Source organism: Botryllus schlosseri, chromosome 2 (genome assembly GCF_051294905.1).
Source record: "Botryllus schlosseri isolate E-star chromosome 2, Bs_hap1, whole genome shotgun sequence".
In the NCBI taxonomy this organism is placed as follows: Eukaryota; Metazoa; Chordata; class Ascidiacea; order Stolidobranchia; family Styelidae; genus Botryllus; species Botryllus schlosseri.
The window spans coordinates 1174178-1192783 of record NC_137237.1 but is presented as its reverse complement, the minus strand read 5'-3'; the positions used below and the strand labels follow the sequence as shown (position 1 = coordinate 1192783).

At 41.3% G+C, this 18606-nt stretch overlaps 1 protein-coding gene and 2 non-coding genes across 8 annotated transcripts; all 3 read right to left on the bottom strand.

Annotated features, from left to right (window-relative positions):
- Positions 1–3366: 3366 nt before the first annotated feature.
- On the bottom strand, positions 3367–18131 carry LOC145432884 (uncharacterized). Of its 6 annotated transcripts, none has more exons than XM_080309711.1 (16): positions 17972–18131; positions 17220–17392; positions 16420–16462; positions 16282–16359; positions 15956–16043; positions 15386–15508; positions 13522–13608; positions 12825–12887; positions 12678–12704; positions 11619–11693; positions 11472–11546; positions 10986–11012; positions 10343–10414; positions 6992–7144; positions 6194–6334; positions 3367–3926 (listed from the first exon to the last, which is right to left on the bottom strand). In XM_080309711.1, exons 1-15 carry the CDS (start codon positions 17975–17977, stop codon positions 6231–6233), a joined length of 1194 nt encoding a protein of 397 aa, XP_080165837.1. In that variant the 5' UTR covers positions 17978–18131; the 3' UTR covers positions 3367–3926; positions 6194–6230. The 6 variants fall into 6 exon arrangements, with proteins under 6 accessions (XP_080165837.1, XP_080165838.1, XP_080165839.1 ...); XM_080309712.1 differs by having other exon boundaries at positions 3367–3786; XM_080309713.1 differs by having other exon boundaries at positions 12831–12887.
- Positions 10237–10303, bottom strand: LOC145434723 (small nucleolar RNA SNORD31). The gene has a single exon (XR_013913546.1). It is a non-coding gene; the product is annotated as a small nucleolar RNA SNORD31 (small nucleolar RNA).
- On the bottom strand, positions 13420–13487 carry LOC145434724 (small nucleolar RNA SNORD31). The gene has a single exon (XR_013913547.1). It is a non-coding gene; the product is annotated as a small nucleolar RNA SNORD31 (small nucleolar RNA).
- Positions 18132–18606: the final 475 nt, after the last annotated feature.

Sequence of the window (18606 nt, the reverse complement as noted above, 5' to 3'; positions counted from 1 at the left end):
ATAGTGTGCAAGAAGTGCAGTATACTCTACTCATGGTCAGTGTTGCCACTCCTAGTGCTTTTTCACCACATCTAGTGAATTCTGAATTGACCTGATGTTATAGTGCATTTTTTCGAAATTCGGCCAATCTAAAGTATTTTTTTCATGAAAAATACTTGTGATGAGGATGCTATTTTGGTGTGCTTCAAATAATTTATACTTGGAGATTTAGCAGTTAATATTCGTCTACAGACTGTTTAATATCCTTAGATTTAATCAAAGAATGGCAGTTTGTGAACCTGATCGTGGTAGGCTACCGGTGAAGTTAATATGACAACGACTGAAGTAGACCGGGCCAGTCATCATGCTTGCAGTAGATTTTATCCTAGCATGAGACGCGGGTTTCAATTCCCAGTAGTCAACAAGATTATAGCTGACAAGATAGCGTAATGGTGAAGTGTCCGGCTTCTTGATAGGTAGGTCGTGGGCTCGACCCCCGCGGCCGGGTCAGACCAAAGACCTGATTAGTAACACTGGTATCCATGACTTCCTATCAAGTCCAAGTCGTTTCGACACCTTCCTATCTTTCACCGTATCACCACAGTCTTGTGGTGCATTGAAATTTTTAGTAATAGATTGAATTGAATTCCTATGTAGGCCTAGATAGATTCCTTCCGCATGTGTACGTTGCTAATATCTCTGCAGCACTTGCGCACCATGTAGGACTTTACAGAATATGCCTCTTCGTCGCTTGCTCTTATACCGCGGAATATTTGCGCATATACTTTGATATAGGCCACAGCGCCAGTCTGATTATTCAACTTCACGAACACTTCTCTCGAGTGGGGCTGGGCAAAATCGAGTATCTGAGTGATTCGATTCTGAATCACGCAATATGCTTCGAGTCGAGTAATCGAGTAGTATCACTCATTATGACGTCACAACAGAATGTAATAAGTCAAAGTTCAAATATTACCGTTTATGCCACCACAAAGAGTATAATGCCTGTTATCCATCTCATAAATGATACTTTGGTATTTTTCGACCATACTGATTTCACTCCACTTGGTGACAATGTTGTGTGATAATCGTGACTTCGGAAATGTGCTACGTCCACGTCGTCCAGTAACATTCGTAGCTTTGCACTATATGTTTCGTATGCTGCAATACCGCCAAGCAAGGTTTCAAGTCTTCAACAGTGAAAATTAGTATAGAAACTGTAATTTTCGTTGATAAATTAACTTTCAGTGGTGAGAAGCGTATAATTTCAGTACTCGAAAAAATCGTCTTTTACTACTCGAATCGAATCATTGAAATTAATACTCGATTCAGATTCGAGTACTCGAATCATTGTGCCCAGCCCTACTCTCGAGACACCGGGTAGGGCCTACTTCGCGGCCCTCGAGAAGTCGCTTATAATATAAAACCTACTTTTGAACGTGGACTAAAACCAAGGGCTGTATAAACGGAATTGCGTCTACTGCAAAGCCTGTTCAGTGTCCATCCATAGTGTCCTATATGGTGTCGACACAAGCAAATCTCACGGCTTAGTGAAATTGTATCACGTCACAATTTTCATTTGGCTACAGGCAATTTGACGGTCATTTTTGACCAGCTTGCCGAGCAATAAATTTGGTAAAACGGGTATCAATCAAAAGCTGACTCTGCACTGATTACGAAAATATAAATTTTATTCCGCTCGCGGCCCAGGAACCCGCACAATCAGCCTCGAATTTTTCATTGTTATGGAGATTGGCATTGAGACGCAACAATGCTGTCTGGCGAAACGAGAGAGTTACTTGTGGGGGTTCCAGGGCCGCGAGCGGAATAAACTTTATATTTTCGTAATCAGTGCAGAGTCAGCTTTCGATTGATACCCGTTTTACCAAATTTAATGCTCGACAAGCTGGTCAAAAATGACCGTCAAATTGCCTGTAGCCAAATGGAAATTGTGACGTGATACAATTTCACTGAGCCGCGAGATTTTCTTGTGTCGACACCATATAGGACACTACAGTCCATCTACGTGCCGTGGGTGGAATAAATTTCAAGCGCCCGAGATCAAAATTTATAAACGGTAAAAATAATTCTTTTTCAGTGTTGGGTACGGAATATTAGGGCTGTGGGTGAGAGATATTAGGGGTGATAAAATCCCCGAACTAACGGCCACAACCCTATTATATTTTATCCCCAACTCTATCTCACTAATAACCCTCCTCATAGCCCTAATATATCCCATTCACAACCCTAATATTGGGGTATCCCAACCCACTTCAAACCATAATATCCAGCACCCACAACTCCGATCCCACCCAACACGAAATTTATTTTCCGTCTATAAATTTATAAGTTCAATCTCGTGGGTATAACGAAGTGCCAAATTCAGTTTGTTGCGATAACGGAACCGAACAAATATATTGTGCAAATTAATCCTCACTTTCTCAATACCTAGTATCAAATCAACACATCAAGTAGTAAGCAGCCTGTTATAACACAATTACCAGCTTTCCATTTAGAATTAAAATTGAATCGCCTCGGAAAATAGTTGAACTCTTGTCTCGGCACACCAACATATCCCGTGCCTCTCGTTGGGCTCAGTCAGTATAAGTAGGGCTGGGCACAATGATTCGAGTACTCGAATCTGAATCGAGTATTAATTTTAATGATTCGAGTCGAGTAGTAAAAGACGATTTTTTCGAGTACTGAAATTATACGCTCCTCGCCACTGAAAGTTGATTTATCAACGAAGAGTTTATCAATGATCAATGGGTTTATGCGAATTTCACTGTTGAAGCCTTGAAACATTGATTGGCCTTATCGTAGCATACGAAACATGAAGTACAAAGCTACGTACGTTACTGGAAATAGCACATTTCCGAAGTCATGATCATCCCACAATATTGTCACCAAGTGCAATGAAATCGGTATGGTCGAAAAAAATAACAAAGTATCCGTAATATGATGGATAACAGGCATTATATTCTTTGTGGTCGCTTAAAAGGTACGTATTTGAACTTTGACAAATAATATTCTGCTATGACGTCATAATGAGTGATACTCGATTACTCGACTCGACTCGAAGCATTTTACGTGATTCAGAATCGAATCACTCAGGTACTCGATTTTGCCCAGCCCTAAGTATAAGTAATCCATAAATTACAAGCTACCGCTAAATTGTATTTCTATCGACCTTATTGTGATCAAAATTTCACATAAGACTAATTAAAGTTTCAAGACTTTTGAGTAGATGCCACTAGTCCGAGCGGCACGTGATTCCCACACTTGGCTAATGATGCTCAAAATCCCTAACCTGACCGAGTACCGGAATATTCAATCATCTTGCTGAACCCACCACCATTACTGACGACACAAGCAAAAAAATGCGAGTTTTGGAAAAAGGCATAGCCAGGATTTATTATTTCCGAGCTCTCAAACAGATACGTAAAAAATGAGACACACACGCTGCGATCCACATCAATCGGCATGAAATAGACTCACAATAGACATCAACAAGTTCAAAAATATCTGCAGCCCACAGCAAGCCAGGGGAAGTAAAAAGTTGCAACATTTCCGAAGACGATCAGTATGTTCAGAACGAAACTTGTCCCACATTCTTTCTAGTTCGAATCTACACTCGAACAGCTGATTTCCTGGCTTATTGGAAGCCTAAGCAGCCACACTGCGCGCAGTCCTCTGATGCCAGACGACATTCTAGGTATTGGACCTTGAGTTGAGTAGATTCCTACCCTAGAATCTTGGATATCTTCCTACGACCATCAGGTGATGCTACATAGAGTGCCGGTCATCCTATAAAATTTTGGATCGTCGCAGAACGCCTATCTAGCGTTTCTCATCCTAGCAACCCTCGTTGATGATGCTCTGGTGTCGGAGCCTAGGCTAATGAGCCTAACACACTGGATAACGTCGAAGCCACCTATTTCCCCTACCTGAAAAAGTTAGGAAAACCACGATAGCAAGGTGTGTAAGTTCAGGACTTGCGGGCAGACTTGGAAAACTAGAAGTTTCAGCTTTTCCGAATCACATTAAATTATTGCAAATTTTTCAACGTAGATTACAATGACCGATTTTGCAAAAACGCGAAAATTAAATCATATTTCGTATTAGAAAGAAATAGAGCGTCGATTCTCATAAGGATGAGATGTGACAAACATCTGCCGAGCCTGGCTCCCGTCACGTTATACAGTTCTCCTGTAGCATTTTCAGGACAACCAGAAAGTAGATTAGATTCAACACGAGAGCATTGAAACACTTCTCAAATTAGACTAGAATTATCTAGTTGTCCAAGTCTGCTTGTGGGTGTCACTAGAGACAGGAGATGGCCATCATATTTGCTCATAAAAGCTCCACAGAATGGTCGGTAGGGTGAGGGGGAAACCAAAATGTGCTACTTACTTTATCGGCTCATTACTTACCTTTGTGGGTTTCTGTAGTTTAAGGCACAAAACCACTGCTGCGATTGAGCAACGAGCAAGCATCATAAGCAGGTTTGACAAAGGCTAGAGGGGGGGTTGACATGACATATGTAGCGAAGCAGAAGTAAGCCTCTACTCAATTAAAAGTAGCAATTTTGAGGACATGCATGCATAGGCGCCGAACGCTAATTTTCCTTAGGCATGCGAGTTCGATGACGTCACAAAGGAATGACGTCATGATCCGACGGAATTGATAATTAGGGATAATACAGCATCAATTCATGAGGGTTAAGTGCCTGCATAAATGCCGATTATGCAATATCTGCGTGTTAACCAACTTACGCGTATGATAAGCTTGTCAACGAGTCCGGAAGTGCTGTCAATTAGCGAGTCCCTGATCGCTAGCGAACAATTAAATACGCCGCTTATCAACGCGTTTCACGTAACCTCGGCGACGATTAGCGCAAGGCAAAATGTCAGAGTTGTTATGGAATCTGTTCTATAATGGCACCGATTTCAGGTTATTCAAACCTTTCCCGTCTTTTACAACTCAAGCCTTGACAGTTGACACACATCTTCTGATGGTTATGTTTAGGTATTAGCGGGATTCACTTACGCATGCACGGCGCACTCACAATCGCACATGTCTGCGGACATTCGATGTCATTCAGGTTAGCGATGTCGCTCTTTAATTACAATCGCTAACCAACAAACACCTAACGGCATTGTCACCAAGCCATCGAAAGATTGGAGCTAGCGCATGCTAGGCTCGAGAGATGGGAGCCAACGCATGCTCGGCTCTAGACGCGATAGTTAGCCAGCGATGATATCTTTCGTACCAGGCCTGTTGCAGATGCGATTGTGTAGGCAAGCGATAATATCGTGTGCGCCAATGCAGATGCGAATGTGCAGGCAGCGATGGCACCGGGCCTACTGCTGATGTGATTGTTCATCATGCTCAAGCGAGTGAAACTAGGCTTGTAGGAGACGCGATAAAGCAGGCAAGCGTCCCAAGCGATGATTGCCGAACGCACGGCAATCAATGACACAATTTCGCGATCATCTCAGCGGGAGATCGTGTCGCGTTACATTGTGCACAGACATATCTCGTTAATTGGCAACGCGCTTGTAGCTAATTGGCCGCGCGCAATGGGTTACCTCGCTCACATAAGCGGTAGCAGGTAATGTCGTAAACGGAAATACATTGCGATTCGTTCTAAATAACACAATCGGGGATTATGCCGATTCATGCCGAACCGAATTCTAGGCATGCCGCATGCCTAAAAAAATGTCTAGGCATGCCTGGCATGCCTTGCATGCCCAGGTTCGGCGCCTATGCATGCATGTAAAAACTATCTTAATGGATGTAAATGATCGAAGTAATGAAAACTACTCGAGTAGTTTCGAATGCAGATTTAATCGAAGATCAGATACTTTAAAAATTTCGTGATGTATGCGACTAATGCTAAATGACCGATGACAGAGGGACTGTTTCACATGCTTTTTATGCTCAAAATCCATTTTGTCAAAGTAGAAGCTATCTAAAACAAAACCCTTTGAAAAAGTGGTGCAAGCAAAAAGAAGTGCTTCTTTACTGACAACCTCTGCATTACCACCACTCAAGTTGAGCAAAGACGCTTGATTACGCATGGGATCTTGACAGGAATCATAAATTCATAATAGATCAGGTACCCATCCATCGGAAATTTCCAGATAAGTATACCCACACAAGCGAGGGTGAGTCGATGCTGCGGACAAAAGGCACACAAGTCGATTCTTACCTTGCTTTGGCGCTGGTAAAATGATTGATCGGAAAAATTAATATCGGCCACCGCCATAATTGCCACCTCCATTGCCGTAGCTTTGCCCGTTTCCGTAGCCGCCACCCCCGTATCCTTGCGCCCCACTAGAGCCATACCCGCCTGCAGAATGATAAACTGATGATAACGTACATTCATAGCAGGAAAACGCAAAAACGAAGCGCACGTGATTAAAAATAACAGCCGCAGCGGGGCAGAATCAGACTAGAAAATTTCCAGCCGCTCCAAATCAGAATGACTAACCAGACAATTTAAATATAATTTGGTCATTTCTAATTATAATCCAAGGTTGTAACCAAGTCACACGACTCCGAGTCACAAGTCAATCTCACTTTTACAGTTTTGACTCGAACCAGGTCGAGTCATTTTCAATTCACCACTGAGTCCAAGTCAGCAAGCAGAGTCGAGTCCAGGTCAATCTGTTGACTGCTCAGTTTCCAGTTAAAGTCTTGTTAAACCAACCTTCTATAACTCTGCTTGGTGACATCGAATGGTTCACATTCATAATATACTTATACTAATCTTCCTCACTGTTTAGCAGTTTCTGGTCGCATTTTCAAATACCAGTACCAATAGACGAAATACCAATAGTGTGGTTAGTGAACTATTCTTCTAAATTGGTCTAAAGTCTCGAGTCATCAGAAAATCGCGACTCGAGTCGAGTCATTACAACCCTGTTATAATTCAACTTGGAAAACAGAAATTTTCCAGTCGACTATTCCTGCCCAAGGGTAGTGCGATAAATATCACCATAGTCACCTCCGTAAGGCCCCGAAGATCTTTGAGAATAACTTCCGCCTCGGACCGGTCCGTAACTAGAGCCGCCTCCGTATCCACCTCCTCCCCTGCCTGCGGGGGAGCCGCCCCATCCAGAGCCGTAACCACCATAGTCGCTTCGGCCACCGCCATAACCTATCATTGCATAACAGTATAAATTATACAGAAAGAAACGGCAGTTCTTGCAGGACTTATCACTAAAAGGCTAGGCATATCTAAAATATGTGGTACAAAGTAGGGTGGAGTGAAAAATGAAAATTTTTGAATTTCAAAAAAGGGTCTTGATATGTGGTGCCAAATAGTAAACAAATAAATTCTATCATAATTTTGGGTTCGTACACCCTCTAGTGGTCGTGCAATTTCACCGAACGAGATAAAAACAGCTAATTTCGCCATATCTTGATCATCACTTACACTAGACAGTCAGTTTTGGGCTTAAAAAATGCAGAAGCAACATGTTTCTATCTCACTTCCATAGAACTTACTCTTAAAAATGAACAGAAAAAAAGTTACAAGCAAATTTCTGATTTTATAGGTAAAATTAAGCACTGAAGCAGTGGGTAGGATGTCAAAAGCGTGTGGTGATTGATCTTATGACTGAGCCACATACCCTATCAATTAGAACCACTTTTCAAGACTTGCTCAAACAGTTGAAACCCCCTCCAAGCAAAAATAGGGCTCGGGCATCGAATAGAAACTGCTAAAACTGTATTTAAAACACCGTCCATTGGTAGTGCAGCGTCACGATATCGGTAAGTTTATAACAACGGCCCTCATGAGATTTCTTACCAAAATGCTGACGTAGGGTTTGTATCATATTTGTCACAAAGCTCCTGGATGAAAGCACAAAAATTGAAAATACACATTCAAAACACAAACATTAATTCTATACTGGAAACAGACCATTTTTGTAGCAGTATCATATGAGTATCAGTGTGCACAAACATTAAAATCATGTTTAGTATTGAAAGATTTCATCTGCTTTCAAGACTTCAGTTTTTGTCTGATGAGGCTATCTCTATACGTTTAGATCCTGAAACATGGGTAGATGCTTCTGTAGCCACGTTTTAATGTCTTTCCACTGCCTGGTTGTGGCAAGGATGACTGAGCCTTAATGGTGATGATCTTAGGTTTTCCACGTCGACATCTCACAAGGTCTTGATTGCAGGCGGCTGTTCAATATCTTGGTGGTTTAAGTTGACAATTTGGTGGAAAGATTAAGCCTTGATGTTGATAACTGGAATTTGGAAGAAACTGATGCTCAATGTCGCTGTTTTTAGGTTCGGTGTCATTTATATATCTTCCTTCGAATTCATAATTGGAATTTGGTATGGTGTGGTTGTTCTGCGCATAGCTGTAATCTTGTTAACTGTAAATCTTCAGACGTTTCCCTCCTCGTCACCAAAGCATTTCCAGCAAAATATTTTCTGGGGGTTCAAAATGAGCATTTCTTCCTAGCAAAGATAGTGCAAGGGAGTGAATTCGGGTATCAATTAGCTTTGTGACGCGGGAAACTATATTGTGGAAATTTTTAGCACCGTCTACAATGGAATTGTGCATTTTTATTTCAAACCATGACGGAAAATAGACCTCCATGCAGAATTGAGCAAGACAATTCAGATTTCTCGATGGACGACTCTGTCCCACGTAGTACTTTGAAATTTGAGATGCGAGAGTTAACCATACTGAATGAACGAGGGGCCCAGCCTCGAAATATTGCAGATATGGTTCCAATTGACGACTTTGAAGGTGAATATATAAATGAAACCAAATCCTAAAGCAGCAACATTCACACCAGCATCAGATTCTTCCAAATTCCAGTTATCAACATCAAGGCTTAATCTTTCCGCCAAATTGTCAACTTAAACCTCAAAAATATTGAACCGCCTGCTTCCCAATCACGACCTTGTCTGATCACGAGCTGGGAAACTTATGATCATCACCATTAAGGCTCAGTTATCCTTGCCACCACCAGGCAGTGGAAAGACATGTAACAGTGGTGACATAAGCAATTAAGCATCTGCTCAATGTTTCAGGATTTAAACGTAGACGTAGGCCTCATCAGACAAACTGAAGTCTTGAAAGCAGATGAAATCTTTCAATACTAAACATGACTTTATTGTTTGTGCACACTGACACTCATGTGATACTGCTACAAAAATTTTATGTTTCCAGTACCGAATTGATGTTTGTGTTTTGAATGTATACTTTCAATTTTTGCGCTTTCATTCAGGAGCTTTCCGACAAATATAATACAAACCCTACGTCAGCATTTTGGTAAGAAATCTCATGAGGGCCGTTGTTATAAACTTACCGATATCGTGATGCCGCACTACCAATAGACGCTGTTTCAAATAGTTTTAGCAGTCTCTATTCGATGCCCGAGCCCTATTTATGCTTGGAGGGGCTTTCATTTGTTTGAGAAAGTTTTGAAAAGTAGTTCTTATTGATAGGGTATGTTGCTCAGTCATAAGATCAATCACTACACGCTTTTGACATCCTACCCACTGCTTCGGTGTTTTATTTTACCTATAAAATCAGAAATTTGCTTATAACTTTTTATCTGTTCATTTTTAGGAGTAAGTTCTGTGGAAGTGAGATAGAAACATGTTGCTTCTGCATCTTTTAAGCCCAAAACTGACTTTCTAGTGTAAGTGATGATCAAGATATGGCGAAATTAGCTGTTTTTGGCTCGTTGGGTGAAATTGCACGACCACTAGAGGGTGTACGAACCCAAAATTATGATAGAATTTATTTGTTTACTATTTGGCACCACATATCAAGACCCTTTTTTGAAATTCAAAAATTTTCATTTTTCACTCCACCCTAGTACAAAGGACACATCTGCGTAGTCCTGATCGACCCGTAGCATTGTCACCAAGTACAACGAGGTAGGCATGGTAAAAAGATTACCAAAACACCATTGTTTGGCGTAGAACCGGCATTCATTTCTATTTCTGGTCGCATAAAAGGTACATATTCCAATTTTCCACACCATCCATACACATAAGGGATACTCGCCCAACTCAAGCCTAATACACAATTCCGGATTCAATAACTTGAACTGTAATAATTAGTTGTTCACTGTGCCCGTCCCTATTCAAATGGTCAATACCTAGAATGGCCACTGGCGCTTATGATTAAGGCCTTTTACTATACATCCTGGGTAATGGATATTATGATAGTGTCATGTACTCATCATCCAGACAAGCGAACAGACACAGGATTATTCATCAGAACACCGAATCAGTCACAGAAATCAGACTGGGGCGGTAGCTGCTCATCATATGAAGATCAAGTTGCAGCACCGATACTCTTTAGCCCAGCACTCACCGCCATAGCCTCCTCCCCCTCTGCCACCAGATTCGTATCCATCATATCCTGCATATCTGCTTCCTCCAAACCCTAAACAGAAACGGCATTCAGTTGGGGAAGAACGTAGACTCGTAGTAACTATCAATCTAGCTAGTTGGCGTTTTTCGAGCAGTTATACTTTTGTCGCAGATAATTTCAGCTGCAGTCGAAAAGTCAGTAGTTCTAATTGTGTACTTGACTAAATTCAGTTGCCGATCAACTAGAAAACATGTGTCGTCATTAGACATGAATCGTGACGCCAATGTTCGTGCAGCTTGGAGTCACTAGAGGGTGGGTTTCAGGGGTCAGAAACCTCCCTTCTTAAACTTGAAACCCTGTCACATGGAAATGACGATGGCATCTGCGATATTCATCCATTCCACAATTTTGTCACAAGATTCATGCGAAAAGGAAGGGCAAACATATTTCAGTGCTTAGACCCATTCATTACCCTTTTTCAGCTCAGACGTATCAGCTAAATTACAGATCCTATTTAAAATCTCGTCACTGCGGAATAAACGTTGCACACCCCTTGATTCTACCATGACACACACTACTACTGATAAATTGAGTAATAGAATTATCGCAATACAGATTAAACCACATTACCCTCATGACCTACCCATGCCAAAACCGGGGTCGCCATAACCTGCCAAAAAAAGTAAACGGAAATTACTTGCTGGCAACTAGATAAGAGCATTAGGATCTGTGTACATTTTTCAGAATCAGCCTACCCCCACCCACGTAGTAGACACACAAAAAACCATGAGTCGTCATTAGACAAGAACCGTGCCACCAATGTTCTTGCGGCTCGAGTCAACAGCGGGTGGTGGGTTTGGGGGTTCGAAAACCCGCCCTTAATAAACACGAAACCCCGTCGCTTCGAAATGCAGATGCGATATTACTTGGCTAATTTGCAATCCAGATATTACTTAGTTGTTTCAGTTAGTTGCGAATTTCGAAGGTCGTCAAATCTAGTTTCTAGTTTTGAAAAGTAGTTCTAGTCCTGTTGAGTTTCAAAAAGTGAGTAGCTCTAGACACGCATTTTAAAAATCCAGTCTTTTGTCTAGTCTGGAAGAAGCTAATAAGTATACCAAGGCTCGCTCACCTTCACTTTCGTAGGCACCATAGCCCTGGCCTCCATACCCACCTCCGTCGCCATAGCCTCCGCCACGGCCACCGCCTGAACAAATTACAAGCAGTTATCAGCTTACATCACGTATCATTACAGGGTCAGGATTCAACACGGTCCAACCTCGGCCGCCACCGTATCCTCCGTAACTGTCGTACCCATTCTGTCCCCTGCCATAACCGCCCCCACCTCCTCGGCCTGCAACGGAAAAGGTCACCCTCGATCTGAATCAAGCACTTGCAGGCAAACACAGCCCAAATATCAGCATTGTCAGAAAGCCGGTCCTAGTTACCAGTTTACACCAGGAATGCACAACGTTTGTGGCGAGCGGTCAGTTTTGAAATAACACTGCAAAACTGCAGTTACTAGCAGATGCAGCTGGAAAATTGCCAGATCGACGGGGTTGTAATGACTCGACTTGTACTTGTGGATGACTCGAGATAAGTCGTATGACTCGAGACTGGGAGGGCCGAGACAAACATTGCATTGCAACATTGGTATTTCGTCCATCAGTCCTGATACTTGTAAAATAGGACCAGAAACTATCAAGGCAGAGGGAAATTAATATATTAGGAATGCGAGCCATTCCATATCAAAAGAGTGGGTTTAGCTTAAAACTGAACATATGACTTGGACTTAAGTCAAAACGCTATGACTCGGTGCTGAATTGAAAGTGACTTGACTCAAAACTATAAAAGCTGAATTGACTTGTGACCTGTTTACAACCCTGCAGATCGAAACTAGAATCACTGAGATCAACAAAATTTGACTTCAATTAGACGGCTGCAATTATCCAGTTGTCCAAGGCTGCTTTCTAGCAGCATTGGCAAGGTCCATCGATTCGCCAAGAGTTGGTAACGTTGACAGAAAAAAAGACCCGCTAATGCATTCGGACTACACAAAACAATCACGAAAAACTAGAGGCAAGTATTGTTCTCGGGTTATTCAACAAATTTTGTCACGAAATTCAAGCGAAAAGGAAGCGTATGCATATTTCAGTGCTTTGAGCCATTTATTACCCTGTCAGCTAAAAAACAGACAAAATTTAAAATCTTGTCACTGCGGAATAAACGTTGCACACTCCTGGATTCTACCATCACACACACACACACACTACTATCGATATATTTAGTAATAGAATTATCGCAAATCAAGTTAAACCACATTACCCTCGTGACCTACCCATGCCAAAACCGTAGCCGCCATAACCTGCCAAAAAAAGTAAATGGAAATTACTTGCTGGCAATTAGATGAGAGTATAAAAATATGTGTACATTTTTCAGAATAAGCCTACCCCACCTACAGAGTAGATACACACAAAAGATTTACCTCTACCGCCGCCGCCACCACCACCACCGCCGAATCCGTCACTTCTGGTAGCTTTACTTTCAGCTGCAAAGCCAAAACACGTCTTAAATTTATCATTCACTCTCATGTAGGAAAGGAGGCATTAAAATTCCTCTAGTTCAGGGGTCACCAACCTAAGGAGCAATGAAAAAAAATCAATATCATGAAGTCCACTCCGCTACAATGAAAGAAAGCAATTAAAATGATCAATAAAAATACCAGTACAGTAACAGGATACTTGATCACGAGTTTACGATAGACATTGTCAACAAGCTCAGCCATCACAATAACTAAATATGCAACAAGTAATCTATGCACTATCACGTTTATCGTGTGTTGTGTTCATATCATTTCATCACTAAATAATCGATTACGATATAAACCAGTGTTCCAATTACGAAAACGTTTTTCAATTTTTGCTAATAGTTGAAAAAATGCAAGCCATCAACTTTTCAAAAGTTGCAAATGAATTTTGAAAAGGTTGGAAACCCCTGCTCGAGTTTGATAGGAAGACCCCTTTCTTACAAGGAAGTCACATTTGAAACCAAAAGTCACAAGCACACGGCCGAGGCAATTTTTTTCATCAGCAGAACCAAATCAGTCACCGCGATCAGACCGGGGCGGTAAAGCGTCATCACACGAAGATTTAATTGCCGCATTACAACGCAAACCCACGTACCGTCCGCCCTGGCTTTATCCATCTCGGCTCGCGATAGCGCTTTCTTCACTTCACATTTGCAGCCGGCAATCTCGTACATCCGTTTCGCTGGGAAAATGTCACATCGTCAAAATCAAGCAAGAGCTGACAATCATATTTGAGGGACAAATACACTTTGACACGGGTCCATCAGTCAAACCGAATCAGTCATTCAACATCAGACTGGGGCGGTGAGACGTCATCACGTGAACACCACAAGTACAGTTGGAAAACATGATTCGAATCTGAATCTAGTGTCAATCTAATGATTCCAGTAGCGAGTCACGATTCTTTCGAGCGCTGAAATTACATGCTTCTTGCCACTGGAGTTCGTTTCTCAACGAAAATTCAATTTCGATATCATTTTCCACTGCGGAGCCTAGAAACCTCGGTTGTTACTATCTCAGCATACGAAATATGTAGTACAGAGTCACTCGTGTTACTGGAAATGACATATTTGTGAAGTCGTGATCAAGCCACACGAGGAGATTCTATGATCGTCATTCTCGCATGTACTTAACCCTAACGAATTGATACTTTAATAGTTAAGTCGAAACCCTTCCCTTTCATTCCAAAACCGTCTCCTTATTTTTCGGCTGGCTACGCGCCTGCATATGTGAACTAGCAACATCATTCATGCTATTGTGATATGCAACAACCACAATTTTGGAGGGAAAATTATCGATAGGTTAGTTCGGATATCAATAATTTTCACTATCCGGATAACGGATATATCCGTATATTTGAAATTTAGCTAACCGGTTAACCGGATAGTGAATCCTAAGTGAGATAATCGATTTCACGAGTTTCGCATGAAAAATGTATCGCAAAATCATTACACGGTGTAATTGCAGCTCCCTCCTTATAAAGCACACCGCATCAATTCTGGCATCCTGTAACCGGGACCGGAGTTTTGTAACAAAGAGTCCACACGTATTAAATGCTCTTTCTGCTTCCACAAAATGGGCTGAACTATAGTAGGCTAAGCAAGGCTGAATATAGTAAGCAGCGCTTCGATCCTGATGATAGCTCGCTCTAATTTCTCCACGAGAAATTCACATGATCATGCCCGTAGCCAGCCGAAAAATAAGGAGGGTGTTTAAAATAAAACGAGGTGGTTTCGATTTTTTTCGAATTTAGTATCAGCGGAAATCAATTACGCTTGCACGCACGAACATGTTTCCGGAATGCGAACATTTGATGTCATTCAGTTTCGCAATGTCACTCATTAATCACAATCGCTGATCATAATAATCTCAGCGGCAAATTGTCTCCAAGCCACCAAGAGATAGGAGCCAACGCATGCCAGGCCCGAGACTATGGTTACGCCAGCGATGATATCGTTCGTACCATACCTATTGCAGATGCGATTGCGCAGGCCAGCGATAATATCGTGAGCACCAAGCCAATGTAGATGCGATTATGTAGGCCAGTGATGGTGTAATGTCCACAGAGCCTATATTGCAGATGTGATTCTGCCAGTGGCACTATAGGCTTGTTGAAGACTCGAAAAACCAGGCCAGCAACAATAGCCGAGTTCGCGGCAATCAATGACCTAATTTGGCGATCTTCTCAGCGGGAGATTGCGTCGTGTTACAGTGCATTGACGTATCCCGCTAATTGGCGACACGCTTCTCGCTAATTGGCCGCGCGAAACACTGATAATACGACTTATTGAAGCTTCCTAAAAGTTTAAAACACATTATTAACGATACTACTTTATTCGGTTAACCGGCAGATTTATATCCGGATATCGGATAATAAAAACACCTGCGGTTAACCGTTATCCGAATAATCTAACCCTAGGTTAGCGGGGTTCTACAGACTCTGCAGCTGTACGACTCACCGACGAGCTTGTCGACCGAGTCAAAATCTGTGAAGGTGACGAATCCGAAGCCTCGGCTTTTGTTCGTGCCCTTCTCAGTCATGATCTCGCATTGTTCTACGACACCGTACTCGCTGAAAAAATCTGGAAACAGAATTGGTCAGATTACGGCCCCTACCCTATGCAAGTTTCTTATAATCATAAGACTAACTATTGTGAGAGCAGACAGGACAGCTACAAAATTCCAGCTTATCGAAATTTGACGAGTTACTGAATCAACAACAACAACAAAAAACAGGTAAATTGAAATGAATCAAGAAAAATCAGTTCAGATCAAATCAAAGATCATCCTCATAAGCACGAAAACAGCAGATCTTTGAACCAAGTTTGGTTCCTTTCACACTATACAGTTTCGCCATGGACTTTTCAGGAATACTTCGAAATTGGATTTGAATTAAAATGAAGGGCATAGAAACATTACGCAAATTAGATTACTGGGAGTTCACTCGAATTCTAGGAATTAGACTAGAATTATCGAAGTTTTTCAAGTCTGCATCTGAGATGGCGTTTTCAAGACTCGAATTATCATACTCCTGAGCTCATCTTCCGTGTGATGTTCTTTGAGGCCACCCACGAAGACTTTCTTAACGGAAACGTGGGCTCCGGGCTTCGAGGATTCCTGCGATACAAAATTAATATATGAATCGGAGGCCAGTACAAGTTGTGCAGTGTGCACAGCATTAGCCACATAATAATAACATTTTTCTTTGATACTTGCTGACAATTATCCCAAATTAGATTTCAATATAAATATACTATTCATTTATATAAGTTTCGTACCTCCAAGTCTCTCATAACACACAAGACCAAGTACTACATCCATTAAAATGTGTTATCAAGTGACAAATGAGCGTTACCTCCCGCGATACAGCTCTTTTTACATCAACAGTACGACCTTGGAGGTCGTGCGGTCTTTCATTCATGCATTCATCAGCCTAGAAATGCGAAAACGATTCAAAAAATTTCGACATTTCGTTACTATCAATAAAACACACCTCGACTTCGGTTTCGTATGTGACAAATCCAAATCCCTTGGACCTGTAGAGTAAGAAATGTTGTTCACTCCAATCGTTAGAAAATTGTATTGAAGGCCATTCAGAAATATTTTTTCCAAGTTTTGCTCTGTCTAATAAAACAAATTTGACTAATTCTGACTTGTAGAGGTGTATCTGTATGAGTAAAATAATTTAGATCCATTACAAAAGTTGAACATTTTAAAAACTTCATTGGCTTTTTAAGAAGTAATTAGGTCGGTAAAAAAATGATGTATACCAAATAGTGTTTGAGAGTTTGAGGGAAATTAGATTTTTTATAATTATAGGATTACACAACCGCACCTTTGGAATAGGTGTCCTGTGCTCACCTCACACTATGTTTCATTTTTTAATTATTTTTTATTAAATTACTTCAACTTGGAAAATCATCGCTGCTCACCTGATATATCAGGCAAAAAAGCTAGCGATTCCAATCAGGCACAACCGTACCGTAATCATAACAATTGTATATTGCAGCTCTGTACCTTTAGACTGGAAACCGTGGTAGTTTCGAGCAATAAACTGCAAGTGACAGAAGTTTTTTGCATACAATAATTATAGGTAATTCAATGGTAAATTGCGTGTGACGTTAGCACCGATTTCACTCTATAGCTGTACCTCAAAATTCGAGCAGAAAATTTCAGATAAACAATAGTATTTATGGAGAACACTATATAGACCGAGATCATGACAATATAGTATTACTGCAGTCCTGTACCATGAAATACAGACATCAGCCCATAGAATGGATAGTTTCTCACCTATTGGTACCCTGTTCTTTAATGACAACGCAGTCCGTTATGTTTCCGTATTTTGCAAAGTACTGTCTCAAACTGTCGTCTGTAGTATCGAACGAAAGGCCACCAATGAACAATTTTCTGCTTTGTTCCTCCTCGTTGCCGAATCTACGGCCACCTCCACCGCCTCGTCCTCCCTGGCCGAAAACAAATAATCGTCAGGGGCCAAAGTATTGTCACAAAGTGCAATGAACAGGTAGTCATCTTTTAATGCAATATAGAACCGATAATATATTCTTTGTGGACACATAAAAGGAACATGTTTCAACATGCCACAGCAAAAAACATATCAATCAATCAATTAATTAATCATCTTATTACATTTTCATCAAATCAAGACGATCATCATCATCATCATCATTGGTTTATTAGCAATTTTATCAGTTCAATACACCACAAAAAATGCGATACAATGAAAAGAAAGGAAGATGTCGAAGCGACTAGTTGTCTATGGATCTTCATCAACCAAACGATATTCAATGTGATGTAGAGCTGGCGTTTTTTTTGGTAGCATAAAGGTAGCCTGCATGCATGTTTCAACATCACACTTTTTGACTCCATTAGTGCATCCGCACCGAAATACCCGAAGCGACACGAAGCCTCATAACACCCGATTCAAAATCGAATCACTCGAATATCGATTTTGCATTGTCCTAGTCGCTTTTAGCATTTGTAAACATATCAGCTAACCAAATTTTTAAAATAAGGCTTCTTACCGGCATTATCGTTGAGTTTTCAGTGTAGCTACAGCGTAGAAAACAGGATCCTTGGCAAAACGCAGATTTTGAATTCGAAGAGGAAATGGCGTGCACGAGAATTCTGACTGCGTTAATTGGAGTCACGTGACGATATTCAGAAGCCCCGGATGTTCTTGAATTTTCAGCAAAAATCCGCGAAAGAGTTGGTATTCACGTGGATCGAAAATGTGCGGTTATGTCTAAATCGCAACCTCTTTAAATAAACGAACGATCTTTCGCGTGAATTTCGCCAAAGTAAGTATCTGCGTCGTCCGAATCGCAATGCCAAGTCTTGCGTAAAAGCGCGGGTAATTTTTGCGCGCTTTTTCACCCCCGGGCACCGATTACGAATGTGGAATATTCCTTCAGAGCAAGTATCTGTAACGAACAATTCCCAATACGAACTTGTGGTGCCTTCCAATATCGTATTTATTATGAAAGGTCTAACAGACACGAAGAATACCCCCAAGTCCTTAACTTATCAACAACGTGTCCCTAAATAACTAAAGCAAATAATGAGCATGTATTTGAACACGGAGGTCGCTAACATCTTTCAGACGAGGATGGTTGATGGGGTCTGTTTTTTGAAATTTCCATCGGCGTGACTTCCGTGA